The 21,315-nt window shown below is 28.0% G+C and overlaps 1 protein-coding gene across 1 annotated transcript in view; it reads left to right on the top strand.

The window, feature by feature from the left end:
• Positions 1 to 21,315, top strand: part of slo (calcium-activated potassium channel slo) — a 537,563-nt gene that overhangs the window by 292,790 nt on the left and 223,458 nt on the right. Inside the window, exons 8-9 of the mRNA XM_075360629.1 lie at positions 8,097 to 8,207; positions 15,015 to 15,120. Coding sequence (XP_075216744.1) covers positions 8,097 to 8,207; positions 15,015 to 15,120 — 217 coding nt within the window. The remainder of the gene's footprint in view (positions 1 to 8,096; positions 8,208 to 15,014; positions 15,121 to 21,315) is intronic.

The following is a 21,315-nucleotide window of genomic DNA, read 5'->3' as shown; positions in this document are numbered from 1 at the left end:
CATAAAACTAAGTTTGACTATTGGAATTGAAGTATAAAGTATAACTTGTGTAATGCAAAAAAAGAGATTGGTGAAGGTCAGTTGATTATATGTGTGTCGTGATAAGATTAATGGAAAATAGACTTAAGTTTATGCACTCATGAAAATGCAGTATTTTGTTATCTTTAGTTATTGTTGATATTACTATTCTTTCCACTAATTTTTGAGATACTATTATTTTTAAAATCATTTATTTCAATGACTGATTATTGACTAGACTATATGACTTTAGTACTGATAGCACAGTATTCTGTACTAAAGCCTTGACTGAACTGTGAATATTTTTATTTTACTTTATAAAAAATTCATTTTTATGAATTATTAATTTTATATTTAATTTATTTATAGTATAAACATAGTTTTAATCTTTAGTTTGTCAATGTTTATAAAATTATTCAGTTATTAATCGTATTTTTCTCCAGTAAAATTAGATTTAATTTCAGTAGTGACAGGATAAAATTATTAAAAAAGAATATAAACCAAAATTTTTGCTTAACACTATATTAAAGTTCTTCCACCAACTGAGCTAGAGGCTAATAAATGAAAGTAAGAAATCACATTTTCAGTTTTTATAAGTTTTGATACTTTAAAAAAGTTAAGTAAAACTCAACAGTTAACAGTAAAATTCATGGTATAAAAGAATCATGTTTAATTTTTTCTGAAGTATATACTGATTTACCAAAGTATATTATTACAGTTATATGTTATATACATTTAGAAATCTTACATCCTTTATGTAATTCTTTTTACCCTCACAGGTGTTGATTTTTAAAATAAATTTTTGTTTCCATTTTTTTAAAAATGATTTGATTGTCAATGGAAATGAATGAAGAAAACTAGGTGGTGATGGTTCATTCATTTTACTTCTGTTCATGTCATTTAATGAATGCATAATATACATAGAAAGCCTTATACATAAAAAAAAAATGCACAATATTACTGTAAAGTAGGTATTGCTGAATAATAGAATAGTTAATGTTTGTAAATGGAAGGAAGAAAAATTTGTTTTCAAAATATATTTATTTTATTTTAGATTACAAATTTAATAGGCTATTGTAAATTGTTTCCCTTTTGTAGACCAAGGAAAGCTATTAATTGTAATAAATTGATATTTCACTTCTACTATTTAATTTAAAAACTTATCTCATTTAAAAACAATTAGTTACCAGCAAGTGAAGTTAGATTTAATGTGTCCATAAAACTTCTATATAAAAATTAGAAAAATATATATTTAAAATACCTGCAGGTTCAAACAAAGAGCATAATAATACCTTATTCTTTACAGATAATATTATGAACAAATATGATTTGGAAAGTTGCTTACTTGTTATTATGGTGCTAGCAGGCGGATAATTTATATTGGTTGGAGCAGAAACAATTACACGATGTAAAAGTCACTCCAGACCAACATCTTTGTAAGTGGTGGGAGAAATGCATGAGGAAGACCACTGGAAGACATCCTGACCCCGTTGGGGGTAGGCACCCTCCATTCGGCAGTTTCAGTCACCACGTTACCCCTCCGTATCTATCCCTTATGGGGTTTAACAAAGGTCATCTTCAAAACCTTGGCAAAAGCCATCTCTCAGCCTTGTTCTTGTCTCAGTCAAAATGTCACCGATGCGAATCAGCGCTGGAAGACAGCGATGAGTGTGGAAACAGAAGCCTAGCAGTCACTCAATCAAAGAGAAAAGAGGCCTCTTTCCTCTGAATGTGCTTTTCAGAGCCACAGGAAATTTTAGGTTAACCCACCGGGTTGGTCTAGTGGTTAACGCGTCTTCCCAAATCAGCTGATTTGGAAGTTGAGAGTTACAGCGTTCAAGTTCTAGTAAAGCCAGTTGTTTTTACACGGATTTGAATGTAGATCGTGGATACCGGTGTTCTTTGGTGGTTGGGTTTTAATTAACCACACATCTCAGGAATGGTCGAACTGAGAATGTACAAGACTACACTTCATTTACACTTATACATATCATCCTCATTCATCCTCTGAAGAATTATCTAAACGGTAGTTACCGGAGGCTAAACAGGAAACAAGAGAGGAAATTTTAGGTTGTAAATTATTTACTACCAGAAATACTGAAAGGTAGACTAAAGAAGTGTACTGCTTCTAAGTGAACCTGTCCCATCCTGGACCCGGCTGAGGCAAGATAATGAAGAATAATTTCCCAAACCTTATTCATCAACTATGCTTCATTCCTTCAATTCACAATTTAGGTCATTGTCAGCACATGCTAGTCTCTAGATCATTCATTCTCAAAATGGGCGATAATGCCCCCTTGTGAGCTCTGGAGGCCTTCAGGGGGGCAGTAGAAGGTCTAAAGAAAATTGGGAACATTCAGGCGGTCTAGGAAGGTGATAGATAATTTTAAAAAAAGGCAAAAATTATGTTTTTGTTATATTTCAAACTAAAATTAAATGCCTACTACATTAGTACAAAAAATTAAAGGGACACCTATATTTTATGATAAAAAAATGAATGTATTCAAACTATTTTAACTTTGCAACCAAGGGGTGAATGAAATAAAAAATTAAAGGTTGAATACTTTTTGACAGTAACAATACTTTTTAACAATTCAATATAATAATTGAATATCTATCACTGTTGTTGTTATATAACTATATAGATACAATTTTAATTTTTTTGAAATCAGTTTTAATAAAAATACCTCCAAATATGATAAAATGAGAGGATTGTGAATAAAATAATAAGAATAGTTTTTTTTTTTGGCAGCCAAAGTGGCAACACTGTAAAGTTACTACTAAACCTATGGTTATATGAACAGGTGATTTATGTTAGGTATTAATATTTTTAGTCTACTGTTGCCAAGTGAGATGTAAACAAGCCTTTTGTGAAACGATTTTTTGTTGTGCGTTACAAAAATGAGCGATACTTATTATGAGCAATGCTGTGCGACCAAGTTTTGTGTTAACTCTGTGAGAATTCTACTGAAACTTTTTCAAAATTGAAAAGGGTGTATGGAGATGACGCTCTGCCACAAGCACAAGTTTTTAGGTGGTTTAAAGCATTTTCAGATGGTCGGCAATCAGTTACGGTTGATCCACGCTATGTAAGACTGTTAACGTCAAAACATGACGGCAATGTTCAGCGAATTGGAGAATTGATGCATTACAACCAGCAATTAACTGTCAGAATGACGGCAGAACAATTGAATTTGAACCATACCACAATCCATCAAATTTTGACAAATGAATTGACATGAAAAAAGTATGTGCAAAATTGATCCCAAAAAACCTCACTGTTGAACAGAAAAACAACAGGGTGGAAGTGTGCCGCGATCTTCTAGGGTGAATTGGAACTGATTCTGATTTTCTAAAAAATATTATTACTGGTGATGAATCTTGGATATTTGAGTACGACCCAGAAACAATATGCCAGAGCAAGAAGTGGCACACTTCAAACTCACCAGTCCCAAAAAAGCAAAAATGAGGAAATCAAAAATCAAAACTATGCTAATTTGTTTCTTTGATGGCATTGTCCATAAGGAGTTTTTGCCTGCAGGACAGATTGTAAATCAATATGTTTACTGAGAAATTCTTGAAAAACTGCGGAAAAGAGTTGCTCACATGAGACCAGCCATCAAAGACAACTGGATGCTGCAGTATGACAATGCACCTTATCACAGCTCTCTCAATTAACGAGTGTTTGGCAAAGAAAAACATTCCTGTAATTCCTCAACCATCTTATTCACCTGATGTGAGTCCCTGTGACTTTTTCCTCTTCCTGACTTTAAAAACACACCTCAAAGGACACAATTTTGGAACAGTAGAAAACATTAAAAAAAACTATTTTGAAGGTAATGGAGTCCATGTATAATTGGATTGTAAATAAAAAGTTTTTCTAATCCAGTCTCATTATTTTATTTACAGACCTCATATGTGTTTTAATTACTCTCATTTAAAATGTAAGTTTCAACTCAGAAATAGGATATGGTACATTTAAAAACAAGAATTGCAATTGTTATTTTTAAGAGCGCATCCTAAAAACAGCAATTGCAATTATTATTTTTAACAGGTGGTAAGTTAAAAATTTTGGGGCTGCTAGAAAATTTTTGATTCTCAATGTGGGTGGTGGGTGAAAAAGTTTGAGAATCAGTGTTCTAGATGAAGGGAGTATATAGCATCCTTCAACAGCTAGGGTGCCATTAAGTGCATTCCTGCTAGACTGAAAGGCGCTAGCAGCGGACGGACTGAAGGAGAATTGTGCTGCGAGAAAAATGCACATTCACTGCTTGTCTCCTCAGGTCAGCCCATGATGTAACATTTTTAGTCTGGTCTGAATGATCAGAATGCAGTCCACAATTTCATCCTGAAACAAAACTCATGTGTAACTGACAAAATAAACAAATATCTGCTCGATAATAAGAAAGATTCAGCAGCAAGGGACTGTTGTCCAAGCTCTGCGATTAGTAGGGGATACATAAATTTGCTGCCATCTTTGCATTCTGTTACTTTCCAAAGCCTTCAATCATGATGCAGCATTGGCTGGAAGAGTAATAAATATATTTTATTTATTCGCTCTTTTGCAGTGGAAGTGTTCTACAAACATAATGATTCCGCTGCTATAATGCAGTGAGTTTTTCAACAACATTTTGTCATTAGAAGAATGGAAAAGTCGCCACACACCAAACAATTGGGTTAGACAATTGGGGTTAATTGGGTTAGACAATTCAGGTCTAATGCATCCATTATCAACAAGAAGCCCCTGGTTGCCCTCAAACTGTGCAAATCCCAGAAAATATATGGAGAGTGGCAGAAGCATTTCAGCCTTGTCTTTAGCATTCCGCTCATCATCATTCAACCACCTTACACTTAACTCATAGAACCGTTGGATGCATCTTACATGAGGATTTAATGTTCCATCCTTATAAAATGCAAGTAGTGCAATGACTCCATTCACGTGATTTGAATCATCAGAGTGACTTATGCAGGCAATTACTGCAACTAATCGAAGAAATGCTGCAATTGCACTATTAATGCAATGTTGCATTAGTTAAAACATTAACCCATGTTTAAAAAAATCACAGTCTATGAAAGAGTGGGAAAACACAGGAAAGTTATTTCTGCTTCTTGTTAGTTGGAATTATTAGAGTGATATGTTTATGTTATTGTTTGCTCTCCTTGTAGTATAACAGATTATATGGTTGATGTGATTGCTTATTTCTATTTAATAGGTCTGGTTTAGGTCTTTTTCATCAAATAGGACTTTACAAAACACAATACGATTTCTGCCAAATTTTTCAATGTATTTACCATACCCAAGAATAAGTTGCAGTAATTGCTACTTATATTATTATTTTCAATTTTTATATTGAAGTGAATATAAAAGAATATTCGAGTGAATATACAGATATATCAAATTAATAATAATGAATCTAATGGGCTAAAAAAAAAGTTTTCTTTATCCTTAATCAGACAGAGTATGAAAATTATTGTAGTTTGTTTATTTGTTATTATTACCTCTTAAGAATAAATTAAATTGATATCATTTTTAGCTATCTTAAGAATCTTCTTTGTATTACCATTTCACATACTGTATTTACTCTTTTACTGAATATATTTTTCAAGGGTCTAACTGTTCATTTCTTTAATGAAACTATTTAGAAGTGTTAAGCAAAAATTCAGTTTATTGACCATTTTTTTCTCTTTTAAATAACCTGTTCCGTTGTTTTCTTAAAATCAGAATCAGAATTATTTTATTAATCTTTAAAATTGAGTATCCATTTTTTAAAATATAGATTTTAATTAACTCATAAATTTAGAATTTTTACAGTTTTGAAATAAACAGATTATTTAAGAAAAGCAATCATTATTATTGAATTATTTAATGGTATTTTTAAATTTGAGGGTTTCTCTTCACTGCAGTAGATACAATCCTAGTTTGATAGAGTTAATAATTTATAGTTTTCTACCTATGTACTTTCCATTGTATTAATAACAACTAATTGTTTAATGCATTGTTTTAATACAAAATTGTGCAAACTAAAGAGCTGTCATATTTTTTTATTTTATTGCTTTATTAGTATTTTAAGAGAACAGGTTTACATTATGTCTTCCTAGATTCATATTTTTAATGTGAAAAAGATGACGGGGTTTGCCTTTCTACTAAGTTGCTTATTTAATTTTTTTAACTTAGTAGCATTTTTTGAAGTTTTAATTCAAAAGAAAGAAGTTTCTTTTAACAAATATTAAACTAATGAAATTTCAGTTAAATGAAGAAGTGTTGATATTAGGCCAGTACATTTATTTTAAAATATAAAAAAAAATGTTTGGTTATGTAAATTATTTGCTTGATTTCTGTAATTAAGGTTAGCAATTTTTCATGAGTCAAGGATTACTGGAATATAAATTTGCAGTTTTTTTATCTTTAATTTATCTACATATGACAAAAATAGAGCACATATTTAGCATTGATTTTTGAGTATGTGTTATTTGTCTAAAGTTTAAGATTGTTATGAAAATTAAATTTTTATTTACACTCACAACTTACTGACTGAAAAGCTGGTTTTTTCTATTCTTTTCTTTCTCTAAATCTTTTTTTTTATTTTTAATATATTCATCAACCTATTAGAAGTTTAAAATTTGCTACAAGCTATTTCTTTCTGCTGCATATTAAAATTTAGTAATAAAAACTTTTATCACTACAACTCAAACATTTATTTTTTAATATTAAATTACCTCTAATTAAAGTCCGCACTATTCTCCATTAAGTCAGACACAATGAGTGCTTCTGCTGTTTGTATTTCTGATCTTTTAATTGTCCATGTTTTACTTCCATAAAGCACTATGTTCCTTAGTCCTTGCTTGTGCTAACCTATTTTTAATGCTTACATCCACCCTTTTTCATGACAAGTATGATTAACAATCTTCTGCAACTCCTGGGATGTATGTTCTGCCTTAGTACTTAATAATTAATCATTTATCTTCTTTTCTGACACCTTTCAAATGATTTCCCTCCTACTGATTGTTAACTCATTTATATTTCAGCTAAACGGTTAGTATCCCTGGGAAATTATAAAATGTTTATTTCTTTTCCCTATGTTTTGACTGATCTTGAATATTTACTGCATTTCCTTTATTTTTTTTCTTTAATAATTTAAAGAGAAATGGAGACTAATTGAAGTAGGCCTTATTAATTTCTGTAGCTTTTCTTTCTGGGTAACCTATTTTTGCCTTATTCACCTGATTTGTGTAGAGGGTGTAAATATAAATTTCCTTTGGAATATGATCTGAGTTTGAATATTTTACTTTAAAAAAATTGGTTTACTTAAAATTGTGGTATTATTTATATGATATTAAAATTCTATGTAAGGAAATCAAGTCATTGATTTACATTAGAAATAACCATATTAAGATTTTTCATATCATTCTCATTATTCTGATGGTATGAAACATCACATGGTTTCAGTAATTCTTTTTGTTTTTAAATTTACCAATATTAAGAAGTTAAAAATATGAAGTGACAATAATATAGTATTGTTTCTTTTCTACTTTATGTATTAATGAATTTTTTAATTAAAAAAAATGTGTTTTCATTGGATCTCAATTATTATTTATTGTTTATAAGAGAAATATTGCTAATTTTGTTTTCCCCAACATTTATTGACTAATTATAGCAGGAATCCTTCTTTCTCATTTTCAAATTTGTTTGAAAATTATGTCTTGCCTATTAAAGTGTTAATATATTAAATTATTTATTAATTTTGTATTTATTTTATTGTTGAATTCATTGTATGTTACATTTTATTATATAATTTGACTTATATATTGCTAGTATTCACTTTTTTTTTTTAAAACTGAAACTTGAAATTTTACCTGTATTAAATTGTTTTTCTTTTAGTTAACCAATGACAATGTTATGGATTGAAGGATTCATCAATATTAACATGTTTAAAAATTGTCATTTTTAAAAATGTGGTATTGATTAAATACTAATAACTTGGTTTACTGTTAAGTTATAAGTAATATTTAAGTTAATCCATTTGATTTTAACTATTATTTCTGTTTATTGATTATATTATCTTGTGGCATTTTTCTAGGCATATAGTTGTATGTGGTCATATAACATATGAATCAGTCTCACACTTCCTTAAAGATTTTCTTCATGAAGATAGAGAGGATGTTGATGTTGAGGTTGTGTTTCTTCACAGGTAATCAATTTTAATGTGTAATATTAACTATTTTAATTTAAAACATGTTATAGTTTGTATTTGATTAAAAAATATATTTTTACAAATTAAAAGAACATAATAATTTGTATGTTTATTTCATTAATATTATAATATTAGACATTATATTATTGTTCTTTTAAATAAAAAATTAAAGTAACATACATTTAAATATATTTTAATTACATAAATTGTAAAATACCGAATTTATGCACTATATATATGGTAACATTTCTTCATGCTATATTGGCTGTGTGTGACAGTTGATGTAACATTATAATTAGGCTAAAATCAATACTGAAGGTTTTAGTAAATTATGAATAAATATTAAAAAAAAAAAAAATACTTGCAACTAAATTCTTTTATTCTATTTTTAAAGTTGTTTTAACTTTTTGTTTGTTTAAATGATGTTCTCATTTTTTTTAAATTTAGAGTTCATTTCATTCACCTAAACATCTTAAACTGATATTGAATTTTAGAATTTCTTTACCACAAATTATCCCGTGATCAGTGTTTATTTATTTTACAGCTTATTTATAAAGAGTTGATGTAAAGAGTATTTTCTTAACAATGCTTATGGAGCCAGAATCAGTAGAGTAGATGTATGAGTAGAATTAACAATAAATGTGATACAATAAACAATAAAATTGTTCTAGTACATTGTTTATTCTAATGCATTTATTGTTGTTACTTAATATGTTCAGATAACAATAGGCTGATACCCAACATTTGTTTCTTCAGTTACATTTGTGTCCTTTTTTTGGAGATGAAAAAAATGAGTAATAGATTTTTTTTTGTTCAAACTGGAAATCTGTGAGGTTAAAATCAGATATTCTATCACTGCATCATAGACTGATTTATGTGTATCGTTTAAAATTTATTGCATTATTTTTTAAAATTATTGTTTGTAGCAAAACATATCAGATTTATTTTAATAAAGTCTGTACCTTTTTATGTTCATTTACTTACTTCCAAACTATGTATAAATTATGCTAGGGGACCTCACATCTGACCATCAATATTTACCCAATAGATTCATAATGATAATTTTAATAACTAAAATAGTTCAAGGAACATAAATTTGTTTGTGAAATTTCATTCTGAGCAGTATTTCTGGTTACATTTTTTCCATTTAAGTTTTTGTTTTCCCTGTCTCATTCTACCCTGGCTTAGAAATTTGAACATGATAAAAGAATACAGGATGTAAAAAGATTTCCCCCATTAAAAAGTTACAGTAAAGTAAATAAGTTATTGTATTGTTACTTCAGTTATATGTATACTTAATATCATTCTCTTTTCATTGAAACTTATATTGCCTTTTCTGAAAAACATTGTAATAATATTTTCAAAAATGTCTCCTGCTTTTCATTCCACTCAAATGTAGCTTTAAAGAGATGTTTCTGATATCAAAACTGGCTCAGCCATTACTTCATAATTGCTCCAAACCCTGCTTAGTAAATGTAATCAGAAATATTGTTAGAAATGAAGTTTCACAAACAAATTTGTTTCCCTTGAACTATTTTAGTTATTATTAATATTATCATTACTTGCCACTTTTATGAATCTCTGAAAAATAGCTTGACAAACTTCAGTATGAATGAAGTAAATAGATATATTTCTACGTTATAGGAGTAGCTGTTAATAGTTATGAAATTTTATACACATATCACATCTATAAGAAATACAGTAAACTACCACAACCATCATGTTATTTTTCAGTAATGTCATTCAATGTGCCAGATTTCATTTTAATAGCTAAAATTCAACAAATAAAATTTTTAGTCAACTTTGCTAATTAGCAACATAAGGTTGATGAGTAATTTATATTAATAAATTATTTTGAGAATTTTTTCCTGAAGCACATACAGTTATAATGAAATATAATAGAAACTACCTTTTTTTATTATTTTCACTTGAATATGAGTTATTTGTTTAAAATAATGAGTCTTTTCAAACTACAAGTTCATTATCAGATTATAAAATTCAAAACCTTTAAAAATATTATTCAAACATAGTATTTAATAATTTTACTGTAGTCTGATAGAAATAACTTTTTAAATTTAAACTTTAATTCATTACTAATGGCAGCAATAGTGTTTTTAACGATTCTCCTCCTTCCAAAAATTCAATCTATACTTTCAAAATTTTCTTTTTAACTTTTTCATAAATTTGAAATTTCTCCATTGAAGTTATTTATTTATTTTTTTTAATATTATATTTACATAAAAAATTTATATTTGTTTTTGTAGAAAAAAATTGTTGAGAAATCATTTATCCAGAAAAAGTAACAAAGATTGTGTTAATCTTGGATACCAATTTTTAATTAATTTTTTTTTAATTTGTAAAATTGCTTAATTTTGCTTGAATATGATACAATTAGAAAATTTTGTAATGATTTACTTTTAAGTAATGTGATTTAAATCATTCTGAACCCTCACTTTTTTCTAACATAATTTTACTTCAACATCTGTGAACTCTAAACATTATTTAATACTATAATAATAATTTCTATTGATAAAGATGTTGAAAGTTAAGAAAAAACTATCCTATTTGGAATCTTTATCGTTTTACACAGTCAGTGCCTGAAGAATTGTTAAAGAGATTATTTAAATATTTCCTAGCTTTACTCAGTTTACCTCAGTTTACCCTTGAGGGTCCCCCATGCCATCAATGGACACATCCCGACTCACTGCTCTTGAATGCAGACGAGCCAGGATGGCCTAGGCAAGAGGGCTACCTCCCGTCACTACACGTGCCACGCTTCGAGACTTCCATATACATGAAGAATTCCTCTTAGAGATTTTTTAACACAGCTTTAAAAATTTCCAACTTATACAGACTTCTAAGAAGTCCACTGGCGTGTAAATTAGCAACTATCTTTTCTTCATTTCCATTATCCAGATCAGCAGTAATGTCATTTCTTAGACGGAACCTCTTTCTGAGGTCCTCATATATTGTACACTCTTCTATTAGATGCTTAATTGTAAGTGTTTTATTGCAAACACCGCACATTGGTCTCTCTTTTGGCTGGTTAACAAATATGAATTTGTCAATCACGTGTGACCGATTCTGAGTCTGGTCACAGCTACTTGTTCACGGCGAGTCAACTTAAAGTCGCTTTTCCATTTATATGGAGAAGTTTTCACTGAGTTTAATTTTGTATTTAAACTCCTCCAATCAGTATTCCATTTGTTTCTTACTATGTTCGTTAGACAGTTTTTAACATCTGCCACTCTTACAGGAAATGCATCCAAATCATCGCAGACTGTTACCTTTCTGGCAGCTTCATCTGCGCTTTCATTACCTGTAATACCAGCGTGCCCTGGAGTCCATACAAATGCACATCACTGTCCTCGTTGGTTTAGAATGTACAAAATGGACAGGATGTTTGAAATTAGGACATCCTTAATGTTTTTGTTCCGAATTGCATTAAGTGCACTTTGAGAATCGGAACATATTAGCACTCTCTCTTCGCGATAATGTTCTGTGTAGCGAAGAGCTTGCTGAATGGCAGTAAGTTCTGCTGTATAAACACTGGCCATATCTGGCAGTTTCCAACAATGGGCTTCTCCATTTACATATATGGAACATCTAATACCATGTTCGGTTTTAGAACTGTCAGTATAAATTCTAATATATTCTTCGTAACTACTGATGGTTGCCAAAAATTCCTGTTGTATCTGTTGTCATTGCTTGCTTTGATAAAAGTAAATGTATTATTTTGAAAAAAGAAAAATTGAGTTTAAAAATCTGCTTTAATTATATTTATAAATTTTTATATTTTACATTACTATTATGTAACTGATTAGTTTCTGTTTTTTTTTCTTGAAAAAATGGGTACTTCAAATTGTTTTAATTTGTCACATCAAGCTTTATCATTTAACTTTTTTTGATTACATCTAAGATGAATTAAATTCTTGATTTTTTTTTTTCTTTTAAAAGTCTATCATAATTTCTGTTACAATAAAATTTAAGTAAATATAATTTAAATAAATAATGTATATGAATATTTACGTACACATTAATATATTTTTTTATGAAATTTTGAAATCTACTTTAGCATACAATTAGTTTTGTTTTTATAAATATATGAAATTATATTTATTTGTTAAGTATTTTTGCACCCTATTAAAAAACTATTATTAATGAATTTAGTTTGTAATGAAGTGGTGTGTTGTAGAATAGTACCTGTGTTGTGGTACCTATGTATGACATTGTGTACCTAACCTGACCTAATGTAATATTATAGGTCAAACCTAACCTAACATGACATTAGCCTAGTCCCTTATGTAGGTCCTGAGTCAGTTAATCTTTCAGAAAGGAGCCGGATTTGGAACTCGAGGGTCTGCTGAAACGTCACTACACTACAGTCGAATTTTTTCAGGGAACCATGATGAATGCTGTAGATCTAGAACGTGTAAAGGTAAACCAGTAGAAAAATAAAAACAAAACAAACCGTCGTTCGCTAGTTCAACACATCTAGTTAAATTCCACCCTTATTGCAGTCTTATTAGAATAGTTTAGTTTAGTAAAAATTATTTATCCTTTTGCTTTATAGTTTTATAGCACCTAAGCAAACTGATGTCTCATAACTTTTATGTTTAAATCTAGTATTATAATAATAAGTGGTATAGACTTGGTTTTGTTGATTCATAACATAAATAAGATAATTGTATTATAGTTTATTATTGTGCTGTTCAATGCACAATCAATGTCACAGTCACATGCACCAATATCACTATAAAATATAATTTTTTCAAATTTTATTTCTATCTGTTTTTACTTACTTTATTATTTAATAAATTAATTAATTTTTTTTCTAACAGTAAAAGCTGCTGTTCATGAGCTGATGTACAGCACCCAGAATTTTGTTGTAAGAGATATTTTTTTTTTTATTATCATTGGTTCTGTTTTCTTTTCTGTAAGAAACAAGAAATGTATATATCATGTATATATCTTACATTTGTAGTTTTCTGTGCATAGATCAAGTACAGATAGTATTTACTAAGTAGTGATATAATCAGGAAATTGCAGTTTGAATTGATTCTACCATTCTTTAGTAATAATGACAATAAATCTTTCTTTTGTCTTTTTTTTCATTCGGCAGGATACCAAATTCTAATATTCTGCCGGATACTAACATTCTGTATATATTTCCTTTCTTTTTGTTAGCATAGCATTTAAAGATGTGATCATAATCTCTAAATCTTTATATGATGTGAATCGGTATATATATAAAAAGATGGACACTAATGCACAGTATATAATTCTAGAATTCACATTCTTTTGTTGTTTGATAAAGGCCAAAAAAAATTGTGTTTTTAGACAAGTGTCAAATGGAATAATGTGCATGTTAATATTTGTTAATAATTAATGTTTAGTTAAATTCATTAATATTAGGACTCCCATATTTTAATGTAATAAACATTTTTTTTATTGATATTCACTTAGTCAGCGAATTATACGTAATCACAACCACAAATTTTTATTTTATTTAAATATTTTTAAAAATTAAATTTTTTTACTGATGCAATCTTAAGTATAATTTTTTTTTATATTCTGTAATTTTTGTTTATTTTAATAATGTCTTTGGATGAGATGAACAGTTTTTTGTTTATTTATTTGTATTATTACATGATTATATATATGTTTACTTAGAATCACTTTACAACATTAATTTATTTATTAGGTGAATAACTTGTTTAATTTTTCTGCTAGATAATCATTTAATATATACTAGTGGAACAAATATATCCCAAATTTAAATATATATATATATATATATATATATTATTTTTATTATTAATTTTTTTGGGGTCCTGAGTTAGATGGTAAACACAGTAACAGTATTCCTTATAACTGACATTTTTATAAAGTGTAGAATATCTCAGGGGATAGCTTTCTTGAATTGAAAGTGTGAAGTAAGGCATATACAAAATATCAAAGCTATGTTTAATAAATTAGTTCTCATAGATTACTGAAATAATGTTGGGTTTCAGTTAATGGAAAAAATGATACCTGGTAATTCTTCAAGCTACATTAATTTGAATTACGACAAATAAAATTGGAAAACAAAAATGAACAGATCAAATAATGATTGATAATAAATAATTATATATAATACATTTTATTCAGTTTGACTAATTGTGTTCATCAGAAAATATTTTAATTTATACATTCTATTAATAGAGAAATTTTACTGTTAGTTTTTTGGAGATCATTATAAAACTGAGGAAAACTACAAAACCAGAAAGAACTATTTTTTGAAAACCTGGATATACATTATTCTATTAATATCATATCTTTTTTATCAATTTTTTTAGAACAGCTCATAATAGAATTTAGAATAATTTATGTTTACAGTAATTTTAATTTATTTTGTTTCATTTTAGTTTTAACAATATCAGAACATTAAAATATGCTTATGTTTTAGTAAGCTGTTTATCCATATTGTTTAGGATATTTTAATACTACATACATACTTTTTTCTAAATTAAATTTAAGAGATATCAGTATGCTTTTTAGCAGTCCTTTTTTCATGCATGTAGATATTAATAATTAAACATTTATTTCAGGATAATTAGTTAATCTGTTTTTATTATTAGCATTTATTGTATGTGTTAGTTATATATTGTAGTTGTTTTTATTTTCTGTGATGCTAGTGAATTGCACATCTATTTAGTTTCTCTATTGTATTTTTTTTCTTCTGTTATAAATTTCATTTTTATCTGTTATGTAATTAATTATTAATCGGTTCGTTTTCGTCATATGTCATGTGTCATATGTTAGGAAACCTCCTGACCTTGAACTGGAAGGACTGTTCAAAAGACATTTCACCACCGTTGAATTCTTTCAAGGATCCATTATGAATCCTATTGATCTTCAAAGAGTTAAGGTAAGCTTTAAGTAACATGGTATTAATTACAAGTTACAAGCAGTCTGTCTTGTGTGTCTCAACTAACCAACTAACAGATGTCTGTCTCTTTTGTGTAGTGGTGAGTTGTAAATTGACTGCTGGTAAAGTTTTTTATTTCATCAAAGCCATTAATATATATGGCTCTTATTTCTCTGTCATTTTGTTATTTTTTTTTATCTTTTTAATAGTTTTTTTTTTGCTAAAAAATTGTAAAACATGATTGGTTATGTTTTCATTATATTTTTTAAAAACATTTTAGTTTTCTTTAACCGTTAGAATGACTAGACATCCTAATGCACCATTATAATACAGCATATTCAAAATTAAAATTATGTAAAGAATTTTACCATCATTTTTAGTGGAGATATGAAATGAACTGAGTTTTATAGTTGATATTCACTGTTTGTGTATCAGTGAATACTTAAACTAAAATACCTCAGCTATAATAAACCCATTTTCTGTAGTAAGTAATTCATTTTGAGAAGCTATGGATTGAAGTATAGAGTTCTTGTCCTGGTTGTATAGTGAATAATAAATCGTGAAAAAGTTTTTCTCTTGGAATTTCTGTGGTTAGTGGTAGTAATTACTACAGTTAAAATTACTAAAACTATATGTTATATATAGTCATTCAGTAATTCAGTAAGAGATAACAGTAATGAATATATATCCATTATAGTAATCATCTTGCTTAATATTTAATATGGTTAGTATGAATAAAGCTCAGTGGTGCTTATTTCCAGAGTATCTGGTAATCTTGCTTAACATTTTTAAATGTATGCACTAAAAATGGATATAATTTTCTTAAATCAGGTTTTAAAAAAGAGATGCACTAAATGATGCTGAAGGACTCATTTCAGAATCTTTACACTTTCTTTGAGGAATTTTTACAGAAATTTTTAAAGTTTGACAGACAATAGTCCTTTAATAAGAAAATCTGTCTATATTGTTGGTCTTTACTCTAAGATGTAGAATGATGGTGGCACAGGGGAAAGTGGTTATCATTTTCCCATCAGATGATACAACTGTGTTTATATATGAAGTTAATCATTTAAAAGAACTAGAAAGTTTTTTACATTAAAGTTAATCAAATATTCATGAATAGGTTGTAACTGTTTAACTTTAATTATGGATAACCTTTGCATTGTGCTTTTCATACAGACATGTCATTGCTAAATTTCTATTTCCTGTAGAGTGAAATTATAAAATGCAATGATAAAATTGAATTTGCCTAACAGTGTTAAAATTCACTTTGAAGCATTGTAATAAAACAGTAGGTTGGTCATCATTATTGATTATTTATTATGCCGTTGTAGATTCTCATCTGAAATATATCATCCATAGCTTTTTCAAGTCAGAATAAATTTTTGAGATAAAAAATGGGCTGTCAGAACATTCTTTGGTACTCATAAATATTATTCATGTCAATTGATATCTAGTAAATTAGAAATGCTAACTTCTCCATTTGTTTATATTTACAAGTATACTACTTTTGTTTAAAAAGATAAGTCGTTTATTCCCAGCATAACGGTTTAGCAGTAGTGCCCTTGTGGGTATTTTTATGCCTTTATCTAATGAAGAGATGAAATCTTATTTATAAAAAAACAAAATTGCCTACTCATGGCTGATGCAATTTTTGCAATAACTGATAATTTTCAATTAGCTCTATTGTAAATAGAACTTTTATATATTTGTTTTTTTGACCTGTGCATTTTTCACCTTAGCAATGGGAAAACCTACTGAAATCTTCCATTAGATATGTATTACAAAGGAAAAATTGGGATCTTATGTTGGGTTGTAGAAATTTTCTAAAATTTATTAAATTCTCATTTCTTCTTGTTTTATCAAAAATTGTTTGAATTTTAGGATTTTTCTGTTTTTTTTTTCAAAAAATTCATATTTCCAGTCTAAGTATAAATTTTTCCAGGTATTGAAAATCAGAGGTCTAGGATCACAGTATAATTACTCAAGAAGATTCTTTAACAGTTTTGTGTTTCAAGGAAATTTTCAAAGTGCAAATTATTACCTTCCATTTTTTTTGTATTAATGAATTGAATGTATTTTTTTATATTTTTTAATTTTATAAATTCGAAGTGGCATTGTTTGTTCTTTAGTAATCAGTCTCAAATAAATTTTTATTCAAAAATTAGTCATTTCTATTCTTTTTATCTTCTTTTTGTGCTTGTGTTATTTTTAGCATGTGATAATAATTATATGTGAACTGAATGTTATAATTTATTGCTAATGCTTCTTGTTAAGGACAAAAAGAAAGCATTTACCAGGTGATTCAAAAAGGACTTCACAATTTTAAAAGTATATAAAAATTTATTGATATAACTTATAGATTTGGTTGAGGTCTCATTTCATAGAAAAACATACCAAGTTTGTCACTCAACATTCATTTTGGTTTAGTGTGGCTGACATTTGTAATGCAATATACATCCCTCCTGAAGTAGATTTCATCAGACTGTAGCCAGCAAGTCAAGTGTTTCTTACCTCTGCAGCTTCAAAGGTTAATTTGATGTCTTAGCTCAACAAGATCAGCAGGCAAAGGTGGTACAAAAACCCAGTCTTTAATGAAACCCCACAAGAAAAAAATCTTGCGAGGTCAAATCTGGAGAGCAAGGTGGCTGTGCAATAGGACCTCCACGACCAATCCACTGATCTGGGAATTGAGTATCAAGAAAATCTCGAACATCTAGGCTGTGTGTGTGTGTTGGTGCCTCATCTTGTTGATAGTAATGACATCCATCTTGATCATTATCACCTAACTGAGGAATGAGAAAATTTTGAAGCCAGTCCAGATAAACAATACCATTTATGATTGCCTCCTGGAAGAAGAATAGGCAGTACATCTTTGTTTGTTTAGGGAACAAAAAACAATGATCTTAGGGCTATCAGAAATGTGTTGCGAAGTTTCATGAGGGTTTTCGCCAATCCATATTTGGCAGTTACAAGTGTTCACCTTGTTAGTGATGTGAAACGTTGACTCATCACTAAAAATTATATTGTCTGCAATTCTATCATTTCCATATAAAACTGCAGCTGAGCAACTTTGTTGTCATCTGTAATGTGTTGAACCATAGGTAATCTACATGGCTTTAAGTGCATTCATCTATGTATTATGTGCCAAACAGTCATTTGTGGAATGATTTTTTCAGACAATATGCAAAGCTTTCTCTGAGTTGTTCCACAGCAGCTTTAGGGATGCTTGGGTGTCCTGGTGATCTTGTATGTTTAACAGAACAACCTGTCTCAATGAAGATTTGGTGCCAAGAGTAAATTGTATGCCTAGTAGGAGGCTGCCTACCATACTCTGCAAAATTATGTTTAACTGCAATTGCTGACTAAAACATGAAACAAAAGCACACAGCAGGCACATTATGGACCATTATAAATCTAATTTAACAACTGGTGACAGCCCTGGTGGTCAAATTTGGTACTAATGAACTATGCGAGTCAAAAACTTGGCGTGCTTTGCTATGAAATGAAACCTCAACCTAATCTATAAGTTATCTAATTAAATTTTTATATACTTTTAAAGTTGTGAAGTCCTGTTTGAATCACCTGGTATTTTTTTTAATATTCTGTTTAATGGAATATGAGTGTAGGAGAAAGAATAATGTTTTTGATGCATTAGACTTAAAAAAAACAAGTTTATTGTATGTAATCTTCATTAAATCTTCTAGTCTGAAATTAGCAATTCAACACAAACTTACAGAATATAATATTAATAATTTATATTTATAATTGGATATTTTTATTTTTGCTGCATATAATTTTACTGCAAAACATATTATTTAGTTTTATATAGATAAACATAATGAGTTGATTGTGTGATTTCAAGTTAGTTGAATTAAATTCAGTTATCTTTTGTTTTTGATCCACCTTTAAATATTGATTTTTCAGCAGTAATGTTTTATTATGTAACAGTCAGCAGAAGCATTAATTATAATTTTTCTTTTACAGTAATCTTAAATGCTTTATAAGTACTTTATCCACTTTAATAAGGTTTGCAGTAATCTGCATTAAATTATAAAAACTTCCTGAAAATTGGTTTTTTATCAAATTATTTTTGATTTTATATTAATTGATTTTTTATGGTGGATGTTTTTCGCTAGCGAGGCATTAATTTTTTTTACTTTTTTTTTTATTTGTGTTACTGGGAATAATACTGCAGTATTTTAATAATAAAGAGCATTGCTTGTTGTGTTCATTTTTTTTTATTTTAGTATTTTTTTTATATTATGTAATTTTTTTGTTTTCCTTTGTTTTAATAATGTCTCTGGATGAGATGAAAGTTTTTTGTTTATTTATTTATATTATTAGATGATTATATATATATATATATATATATATTTACTTAGAATCATTTTACAACATTAATTTATTTATTAAGTGAATGATTTGTTTAATTTTTCTGCTAGATAATCATTTAATTTTTAACAGTGAAATAAATATATCCCAAATTTATATATAAAATGTATATATATCTATGTTATTTTTATTATTAATTTTTTGGGGGTCCTGGGTTAGTTGGTAAACTGTAACAGTATTCCTTATAATTGATATTTTTATAAAGTGTAGAATTTCTCAGGGATAGCTTTCTTAAATTGAAAGTGTGAAGTAAGGCAAATACAAAATACCAAAGCTATGTTTAATAAATTAGTTCTTATAGATTAGTGAAATAATATTGGGTGTCAGTTAATGAAAAAAATGATACCTGGTAATTTCTTCATGCTACATAAATTAGAAGTATGACAAATAAAATTGGAAAACAAAAATGAACAGATGATATAACAATTAATAATAATTAATTACACGTAATATATTTTATTCAATTTAACTAATTGTGTTCATCAGAAAATATTTTAATTTATACATTTCTTTAATAGAGAAATTTTACTATTAGTCTTTTGGAGACCATTATAAAGCTGAGGAAAACTACAAAACCAGAACTATTTTTTGAAAACCTGGATACACATTATCCTATTAGTATCATATCTTTTTTTTATCAATTTTTTAGAAAAGCTTGTAATAGAATTTAGAATAATTTACTTTTACAACAGTTTTAATTTATTTTAGTTTTATCAATATCAGAATATTAAAATGTGCTTATGTTTTAGTAAGCTGTTTATCCATATTGTTTAGGGCTTAAGGTACTTTTAGTTTAATTACTACATGTATAGTTATAATTTATTTGTGTTACTGGGGATAAATGCTGCAGTATTTTAATAATAAATAGCATTGTTTGTTATATTAATATGCAGCTATTCAAGTGTACAAGATTATTTTAATTAATTACAAATTAATAAAATAAAATTATTATAATTAATTCATTAAATTATGGCTGCTATAAGTGGAAGGGAACTGAGGTACAAGAACCAGTAGTCAGATTTGCTTTCTATGAGAGTAATGATGTTCATTATACAGTTAGTCCATGTAGTAAAGAGAATGAAGCTATTTTTTGTAGGACTGATTATTTTTGATTGAAAAGAGAAGGCAAATGAAACTACTTCATTCCTTACAGATTTTATTAGAGATTGTATAGTAAGTTATTTAACTTTCCCAAAAGAATTTGGTAGAAATCAGCATACTCACTACTGCGTTATATCATTAGATTATGTGTGCTGTTAGATCTGCTAATGAGCTTTTTTGTGTAATTTTTCATCTCTTAATGGTTGATCTTTTATTTACACATTTCATTATAAAATGTTGACTATTTTCATTATTAACTTGAACTGATAATTTTTCTCATTAAAAAGGAGTTACATAGTCATTGCTTTATATACATTTTTGTCCATACCTTAAATTGAATGATTTGTTAGATCTTCCATATAAATTAAGGCAAGGTTAAGGCCCACTTAAACCCCACTTCTATAATGATTGTATTTTATATCAAAACAAATTAAAATTAAAAATAATGATGAAGTCTCATAAAAATTCATTAATTTTTTTATTAATATTTGTAACTTAGAAATTTATAATTATGCTGTAAGATAGAAGTTCATTATAATCAATTCTTTTAAAGAGATTAGTTGAGTTGGTATGAAATTTTACGTATTTCATAGTTTAGTTTACAAGCTGTATTACTTTTGAAGTTCTGATTATAAATATGTTACAGAAAATTGTATTTAAAAGAAATTTCAGATTGAATGTATTGAAAAAAAATGTGTA

Source organism: Lycorma delicatula, chromosome 3 (assembly GCF_047948215.1).
Source record: "Lycorma delicatula isolate Av1 chromosome 3, ASM4794821v1, whole genome shotgun sequence".
NCBI lineage: Eukaryota > Metazoa > Arthropoda > Insecta > Hemiptera > Fulgoridae > Lycorma > Lycorma delicatula.
This window is presented reverse-complemented; position numbering and strand designations above follow the sequence as displayed.